This window comes from Myotis yumanensis, unplaced genomic scaffold (genome assembly GCF_028538775.1).
Source record: "Myotis yumanensis isolate MYYU_CA2020_CCGP unplaced genomic scaffold, mMyoYum1.0.hap1 SCAF_23, whole genome shotgun sequence".
Taxonomy (NCBI): domain Eukaryota; kingdom Metazoa; phylum Chordata; class Mammalia; order Chiroptera; family Vespertilionidae; genus Myotis; species Myotis yumanensis.
Window position 1 is genome coordinate 7,602,151 of NW_027223774.1, and position 7,986 is coordinate 7,610,136.

The 7,986-nt window shown below is 54.9% G+C and overlaps 1 protein-coding gene across 2 annotated transcripts; it reads left to right on the forward strand.

The window, feature by feature from the left end:
* The first annotated feature begins 788 nt into the window (after positions 1-788).
* On the forward strand, positions 789-6,623 carry LOC139000396 (sialic acid-binding Ig-like lectin 5). Of its 2 annotated transcripts, XM_070402628.1 has the most exons (9): positions 789-846; positions 927-1,334; positions 1,548-1,826; positions 2,067-2,111; positions 2,349-2,603; positions 2,689-2,973; positions 3,403-3,502; positions 4,521-4,602; positions 5,307-6,623. In XM_070402628.1, exons 1-9 carry the CDS (start codon positions 810-812, stop codon positions 5,499-5,501), a joined length of 1,686 nt encoding a protein of 561 aa, XP_070258729.1. In that variant the 5' UTR covers positions 789-809; the 3' UTR covers positions 5,502-6,623. The 2 variants fall into 2 exon arrangements, with proteins under 2 accessions (XP_070258729.1, XP_070258728.1); XM_070402627.1 differs by lacking the exons at positions 2,067-2,111; positions 2,349-2,603 and having other exon boundaries at positions 810-846.
* The last annotated feature ends 1,363 nt before the right edge of the window (positions 6,624-7,986 follow it).

The following is a 7,986-nucleotide window of genomic DNA, read 5'->3' on the forward strand; positions in this document are numbered from 1 at the left end:
CCCCACTATGTGCTCCAGCAGCGGGAATGGAATGTCAGGGTTTGTGATGCCCGGGCTGGGACACAGATGGAGCAGAAAGGGAACACTTCCCATCAGCCTGGGTGCGGCTCTGAGAGGGACCCAGCGATGAGGGGCCAGGAAGGTGGATTTTCATGAACTTTCAGGCGGCAGCGCTGCTGCTGTGCTGAGGTCCCGCCAAATGGGGCGTACGTTTCCGATGGGACTTGTGCGCCCTCGGTGTCCCTCAGACACTCAGACCCTCGCACCAACACAGGTGAATCCCACGTCCCCAAGAAGCCCTCAGAGCAAAGGCCTTTACCACTCAGCTTTGCCCCTGGGTTCAACCACACTCCACCGAAACTGGGTCTAAATTCCTCTCTCTTTTGCCAGCATTTGGTTTAAAAATATATTATAATTACCATTTTCGAGAATGTTCGACAGTTCCAGCTGGAGGTTGGGTCCCCGGAGTCATCAGGACCAGCTCTGAGTGTGCTGGTTCCTGGGTGACCTCCCTCCCCACTTACACATCCTCTGTAAGGGGGTCACTTTCAGATTCACATCTTGACACACTACTCAGCCTCCAAGGGCCTCAGTGCATTTACCTGCAGGGTCAGGTGGGGGCAGGGGGGAGAGACAGGAAGATTTCTCAGTCACCACACCCCCACGTCCTATGGAGGCCAAGTTCCCCTTCCAGCCTGGCCCCAGTCTCTCCCCCAGGACTTCCTGTTGGGGTGTCCTAGGCCCCACCCCAGAGCTGGGCACTTCCCTCCCTGACACAGGGACCTGGATCCGCTCTGCCAGAGGCAGACATGGTGCCCCTGCTGCTGCTGCCCCTGCTGTGGAGGGGTGAGTGAGCTGAGGGAGGGGGACTGGGGAGGTGGGGGAGGGGTAAGAGCTGCTTCTGAGCCTCTGTCCCCCTCCCCCAGGGTCCCTGCAGCAGCCGCATCCAGGCTATAAGCTCCGAGTGCAGGAATTGGTGACGGTGCAGGAGGGTCTGTGTGTCCATGTGCCCTGCTCCTTCTACCCGTGGAGTTCGTGGTCTTCCTCTACCAAAGTCTACACCTACTGGTACCGGGATGGGGACAACATAAACCGTGATGCTCCTGTGGCCTCGAGCAACCCAAATAAAGAAGTGAAGACAGAGACCCAAGGCCGCTTCCTCCTCTCGGACCCCACGGCCAACAACTGTTCCCTGCAAATCAGAGACGCCAGGTGGAGGGACACAGGACGCTACTTCCTCCGAGTGGAGAAAGGAGGTTCTGAATATAATTACGGAGGACGTAAATTACCAGGATATAGTTACACATATAAGTTGCTGGATTTGCAGGTGACAGGTACGGCAGGGGCCCCGGAGAGGAACCAGGGACAGGGATCACCGTCTTAGAGCGGGGACAGGACACTGGACACTCCCTGTCCAGGCCGTGGGCCCTGGGTGGTGGGAAGAGACACAGGGCCTGGGTGAGCTCAGCCCAAGGCAGGGCCTCTCTCAGGGTCCCGCTCTGAGTCCCCACCCCTGGAGTCCAGGCACCTGCCTTTCTCCCCTGCAGACCTGACAGAGAAACCCCACATCCGTGTATGGGAGCCTCTGGAGTCCGGCCGCCCCACACAGCTGGCCTGCAGCCTGCCAGGGGCCTGCGAAGGGGGACAACGTTTCACCTTCTCCTGGGAGGGAGCTGCTGTGGACTCGCTGAACCCCCAGAACCTCAGCTCCTCGGTGCTCACCTTCACCCCGAGGCCCCAGGACCATGACACCAACCTCACCTGTCAGGTGAAACGGGAAGGGCCCAAGTGGACCTCACAGAGAACCATCCGGCTCAATGTCTCCTGTGAGTGTTGGAGGGGTGGCTGGGTCCATGGGGGCAGGGGAGTGGCGTGTGTGTGTGAGTGTGTGTGTGTGTGTGTGTGTGTGCTGGAGGCTGAGCTATCCTGAGAACACTCGGGCATGGATCTGCGTGTAGGTGGGGAGGGAGCCAGAAGGACACCTCTCCCCCCTTCCCAGTTCTCACCGCCCCTCCTAGGGATTGGGGTGACTTCCATCTGAAGTGAGGCCTGTCTATCTATCCCAGATGCAGGGAACCTCACCATAGGTGTCTCCTTCAGAAACGACACAGGTAGGAAGGAACCCCTCCTCTCTGGGCGGGACCTGCCCCCGGGGCCCTGGTGGGGCAGAGGGGGGATCAGAGTTTGAATGGGATGAGAAATGCAAAGGGCAAGGATAAAAGGCGTCACCCGAGTCCCTCACCTCTGGTGTGTGGGTGCCTGCATCTGTGTTCCACACCTCTCTCTCTCTCTCTCTCTCTCTCTGTCTCTCTCTCTCTCTCTCTTCCTCATAACCGTTCTCCCCAAAGTCTTTGAGAATCTGCAAAACACATCCCTTACCATCCTGAAAGGCAAGGATTTGAGACTGCGCTGTGAGGCTGACAGCAACCCCCCTGCCGAGCTGAGCTGGTTCTGGGGGTCCCCAGGCCTGAACGCCACCCCCCTCTCCAGCACCGCGATCCTGGAGCTGCCTCGCGTGGGGCCTGCACAGGAAGGAGAGTTCACCTGCCAAGCTCGGCACCCGCTGGGCTCCCACAGCGTCTCTCTCAGCCTCTCCGTGGTCTGTGAGTGGGGAGACCCCGGGGGGCAGGACAGCTGGGTTCTGGGGAGATTAGAGGCACCGCTGACCCTTCTCCTCGCTCCCCACAGACCCCCCGCAGCTGCTGGGACCCTCCTGCTCCTGGGAGGACCAGGGTCTGCACTGCAGCTGCTCCTCCAGGGCCCAGCCGGCCCCCTCCCTGCGCTGGCGGCTGGGGGCGGGGCTGCTGGAGGGGAACCATGGCAACGCGTCCCACGTGGTCACCTCCAGCTCAGAGGGGCCCTGGACCAACAGCTCTCTGAGACTTCGCGAGGGGCTCAGCCCTGACCTCAGACTCAGCTGCGAGGCCTGGAATGAGCACGGGGCCCAGAGCGTCTCTGTCCTGCTGCTGCCAGGTCAGGGCCTGCTGGGGGCAGAGTCTTTGGGTGAAAGGAGTGGGTCAGAGAGAGGGTGGGGCTGGGGGTGGGGGCTGTGGTTTGGGCAGGAGTGATTGTTAGGACAGGGACTGCATCTCTTGTTTTCCCCCCAAAATATTTTGATTGATTTCAGAGAGGAAGGGAGAGGGAGAGAGAGAAACATCAATGACGAGAGAGAAACATTGACCGACTGCCTCCTGTACGCCCCCTACTGGATTTGGAGTCCGAAACCTGGGCATGTGCCCTTGACCAGAATCGAACAAGGATCTCCTACTTCATAGGTGGATGCTCATCCACTGAGCTAAGTTGGGCTCTGGCTGAACAGAACCGACAGCGGGTTCTGGGAGGAGGGGGAAGAAGAGAGACCGAGGCCCGGGCGTGGGTGTCTCACCCCCCTCTCCTCTGCAGGGAAGGCCGTGCCCCAGGCGGGAGCGGTTCCTGCGGCTCTCGGAGGTGCTGGTGCCATGGCCCTGCTGTCCCTGTGCGTGTGTCTCATCTTCTTTTGCATGTGAGCCTCCGGGGCAGGGAGCCGGGTCCTAGGGGTTTGGAAGAGGTCACAGAATTTCACCAACACAAAGCTTAGTACATCCAGGGGGGAGGCAGGGGCGGCGGGGGTAATAGCTTTATTGAGGTAAAACTCTGCTGTATTTATTTTTATTTTAAAATATATTTTATTGATTTTTTACAGAGAGGAAGGGAGAGGGATAGAGAATTAGAAACACCGATGAGAGAGAAACATCGATCAGCTGCCTCTTGCACACCCGCTACTGGGGATGTGCCCGTAACCAAGGTACATGCCTTTGACCGGAATCGAACCTGGGACCCTTGTGTCCACGGGCCGACGCTCTATCCACTGAGCCAAACCAGTTAGGGCAAAACTCCAATGCATTTAAACGGTACAATTCAATGGCTTTTACTTCAGTCACACAGCTGTGCACCCATCACCACAGTCAAGTTTGAACACTTTTTATTAGTCTGAAAAAAAAAAAGAGAGAGAGAGAAACTCCACATCCCTGTATTGTCATCCTGCCTCCATCCTCCCCCAGCCCCAGGCAACCAGTATGTCCTGTTTCTCTAGATTTGCCCCTTCTGACATTTCATAGAAATGCCATGATATACATGTTCACTGTAACTGACTTCTTTCGTGTAGCCTGAGATTTTCAAGGTTCATGTATCAGCACTGCATTGCTTTTTATTTACAAATACTATTCCATGGTTTGGATGGGGCTCATCTGATTTGTCCGTTCCTTCATTGATGGACATTGGGTTGCTTGGACGTTTTGGCTGCCATGAATCACACTGATGATGGCTCCTGCACAAGTCTCTGCCTGTGAGAGGGGCCTTGGTGATGAACATTCAGTCTTGGCCAAACCCCTGGGCATCCAGGGGGACGGGGTCCTCACCTGCATGTCAGGAGGGTCTCCGAGTCTGGCCTCAGGGCCTGGATGCCTCTGTTGTCCATCAGGGAGTGGGGGCAGCTGCCCGCCTGTGCCTGAGCCATTCTGGCTGCTGACTTCTTCCCTTAGAGTGAAAGCCCGCAGGAGGCAAGCAGCCGGGAGACCAAAGGTCACGAATGATGAAGAGCCTGTCATGGGCACAGTCACCTGGGTGAGTGACGTGGGTGTCTTCTCATGCTGTGTGGGGGCTGGGCATGTCCATTAAGGAGTCCACACTGAGCTCCTCAGCAGTTCCCCAAACCCACTCCTCTGCGGTCGGCTGGACAGACAGCCAGAAGTTGACTTCCCCTTCATTTCCCGGAACCCGTGGTCAGCCTCCTGCCCCAGCCACACTGACCACTGAGCCCACCTCACCTCTCTGATAGGCCCAAGCCGCCAGAACCAGCTCCTCAAACTATTACTTCCTTCCCATTGTGGGCATGTGACTTCACCTCCCTTTACCGCAGCTTCTCTATCTGTAAATGGGGATAATGAGAGTATCATGATTACTGGGTTTCTGAGGGAATGAAATATGATCAGTAGGCCCTTGATATGGTCTAGTCAACATCTGCAATAGTCTCAAAAAAAAATAACAGCAGGCTTGAGCAGGAAGGAGGATGGTCTTGGAGATGAAAGTCCACCATTCTCCTAGGCCGCAGCACCTGAATAAGTCTCTTTCTTTTTGCACCAAAAGAACAAAACCCCCAAAAACAAACAAAAAGAAAAATTTTTAAATGAGTGAGCGAATAGTCGAGTCCATGAGAAGTGTCTGTGCAGTAAGATGATGAATGAAAAAACTGTCCCCTCAGCCCCACTTTTCTTTGGGACCATGTCTGCCTCATGCCTCTCACACGCCCTTCTCTTCCCTTCACTCAGGGCTCCAAGAAAAATCTCCAGCCGGACGGGCCCCCAAACCAAGCGCCATCTGCTGAGAAGGGCCCTCTGTCAGGGGAGCAACAGGAGCTCTACTACGCCAACCTCACCTTTGAGGGGATGAAGCCACGGGAGCTTCAGTTCCAGGAGGCGACCAGCACCCACGAGTACTCAGAGGTCAAGCATGCAGGCCAATGAGGACTCGCTCAGAGCTGGCTGCTGGCCAGAGGCCTCACAGCCCCTGAGGGACGGCGGGGGTGTCGGGGTGTGGGGGGAAGAAGTCCAGGACTCATTGCTGAAGCATGAGGAGACCTTGCGGCCCGATTAGCATTAACGGCTGGATGAGCAGCCCCAGGCAGAGCAGGAAGAAGACAGGCGCTGGGGTTTGAGAGACGGGATGGGCCGGCTCTCACGTCCACCTGCACTTGTGCTTCAGGTGAGCTGCTCCGTGATGCTGTCTCTCCCCCTCCCGTGCCCTCCAGAACAGCACTTCCTGGCTCCTGGCACATGGTCTAAGGTCTGGGTTTTCTAATAAATCCCGTCTTCTCATCGTTCTCTGGGTGGCTGTCTCCCGGATTGCACCCTGTCTGATGCTCAATGACAAATTACACAGACTACAATTTAGACCCTGGGTAGGATTCTCCTCCTCCAGGCATCATTACTGTGGCCTGTAGCAGGTGGGTCACTACAATCCCATCAAGCATTGAGGGAATTCAAAACCCAGTTTCTGGCCCTATTGCGTCTCATTATTTTCAGTCCTAACCACAAGATGTTGATGTTTATGGGAGCCTCTCCTCCTTGGCAAGACCTCTTTTCTGGTCCAGTGAGATTGAGATTCCTCTTCTTCTTCCTCCCCTTGTTGTTTGTTGTTCTCCTCCTTCTCCTTCTCCTTCTCCTCCTCCTCCTCCTCCTCCTCCTCCTCCTCCTCCTCCTCCTCCTTCTTCTTCTTCTTCTTCTTCTTCTTCTTCTTCTTCTTCTTCTTCTTCTTCTCCTTCTTCTTCTTCTCCCCCCTCCTCCACATTTTTATTGATTTCAGAGAGGAAGGGAGATAGGGAGAGAGGGAGAGAGAGATAGAAACATCAATCATGAGGAGAATCCTTGATCAGCTGCCTCCTGCACGTCCCCTACTGGGGACTGAGACCGAAATACAGTCATATGCCCTTGATGGGAATCAAACCCAGGACCCTTCAGTCTGCAATCCGACGCTCTATCCACTGAGCCAAACTGGTTAGAGCCCCATGAAATTCTTGAATGTTCTACTTAGTTTCTCTGTGACTGCTCAGAGTCAGCAGTCTATTTGAATAAAAAAGTGGCTCCAAATACTTGTCTCATCGCTGTTGACTTCCTGCTTCTTCCCTCTTCACTGTGCAAATTGTCTTTTTGTTGACTCCAAACATTAAAAAAATTTTTTATCCAGCTTTCCTAGTTGTTTTTTCTTCTCCTTGGCCTGGCTTGCTCTGCTCTTCAGGACAACTGTCTCCATGCTGTGGTCCACTAAGGCCACAGGATCCTTTTCCCAATCTGAATATTTAACCTTTATGTAGAATAAGTTAAAACTTAGAATTTATTTGTGTGACCTACCAGCTCCAAATACAATATTGCAACCCAACTTCTGATACTTCATTTCTTCATTTGAGCTGACGAAGTGGACTTGGCATTCTTCCAGGCTCAGAGAAGGATCACTGATCGTGTTTTCTGTTGTCCAGAGCTCCGTGACAGTACAAGAAAGGGGTTAAAAGCAAAATGATGGGGAGGAAGTAAGGGCAGGGCAGGAGTCTGACAGGTTTTCTGGAGGGGGTGAGGGTAGAGTCAGCCCTGAGGGGCAAGGGGCCCAGCGACCTCTCAGAAATGCATTGTGTCTCTGAAGCCGTCTCCTCTTCCCTAGTATGAGAGAGGTTCCAGGGGGAGACTGAGGAGGAGTTTGACAGAATGTCACCAGCCTCAATCCCCGGCCTTACCTCCACATGAGACAGGGCAAGGCTCGGCCTCCAGGGGGCGATCCATAGACCTGGGGAGCTCCTGGCCAGAGGGTTGGCGCTGTCCGTGGTTCTGGAGCACAGCTGGGCTCAGCTCTGCTAAGGACCCCAATTCACAAGCCCGAGGTCCCCAGACTTAGACCAGCAGGGCACCTAAGTCCAAGGGGCTTTGGAAAGGCTGAGTTCCTCTTGGGAAGGAAAAGTCTGGAGAAGGGGTGGGAGTGGGCTGGGCTCATCTCTGTGCCTTTCCTCTCACCCTTCTGGTTGTCTTATTCTTTTGAGCTTATGCCAGCAAAATGCTAAGATTCCACTTAGTATTTGCCACCGAAATGTCCCCAAAAGAGGAAGTTCCCCAGTGAATTGCTACATGTCTTAGGGGATCTACCAAGCTTGTCAGGCCACCACTAGGAACTAAAATCTCAGGGTGACCTACAGAGAGGGTAGTTTTGGGGGAAGGTTAGGACAGTTAAGGAGAAGCAGGGGTCTGGGGAGGAAGCCGGGCATGAAGAGGAAGAATGGGCCCTCGCTGGTTTGGCTCAGTGGATAGAGAATCGGCCTGCGGACCGAAGGGTCCCAGGTTCCATTCCAGTCAAGAGCATGTGCCTGGGGTGCAGGCTTGATCCCCAGTAGGGGGTGTGCAGGAGGCAGCCAATCGATGCTTCTCTATCATCATTGATGTTTCTATCTCTCTCTCTCCCTCTCCCTTC

Excerpts from the sequence above, each read along its gene's own strand:
- LOC139000396 (XM_070402628.1), top strand. The coding sequence starts at position 810 with ATGGTGCCCCTGCTGCTGCTGCCCCTGCTGTGGAGGG. Across the intron at positions 847-926 it reads GCTGCCCCTGCTGTGGAGGG|GGTCCCTGCAGCAGCCGCAT; the intron begins GTGAGTGAGCTG and ends CCCCTCCCCCAG. Across the intron at positions 1,827-2,066 it reads CATCCGGCTCAATGTCTCCT|ATGCAGGGAACCTCACCATA; the intron begins GTGAGTGTTGGA and ends TATCTATCCCAG.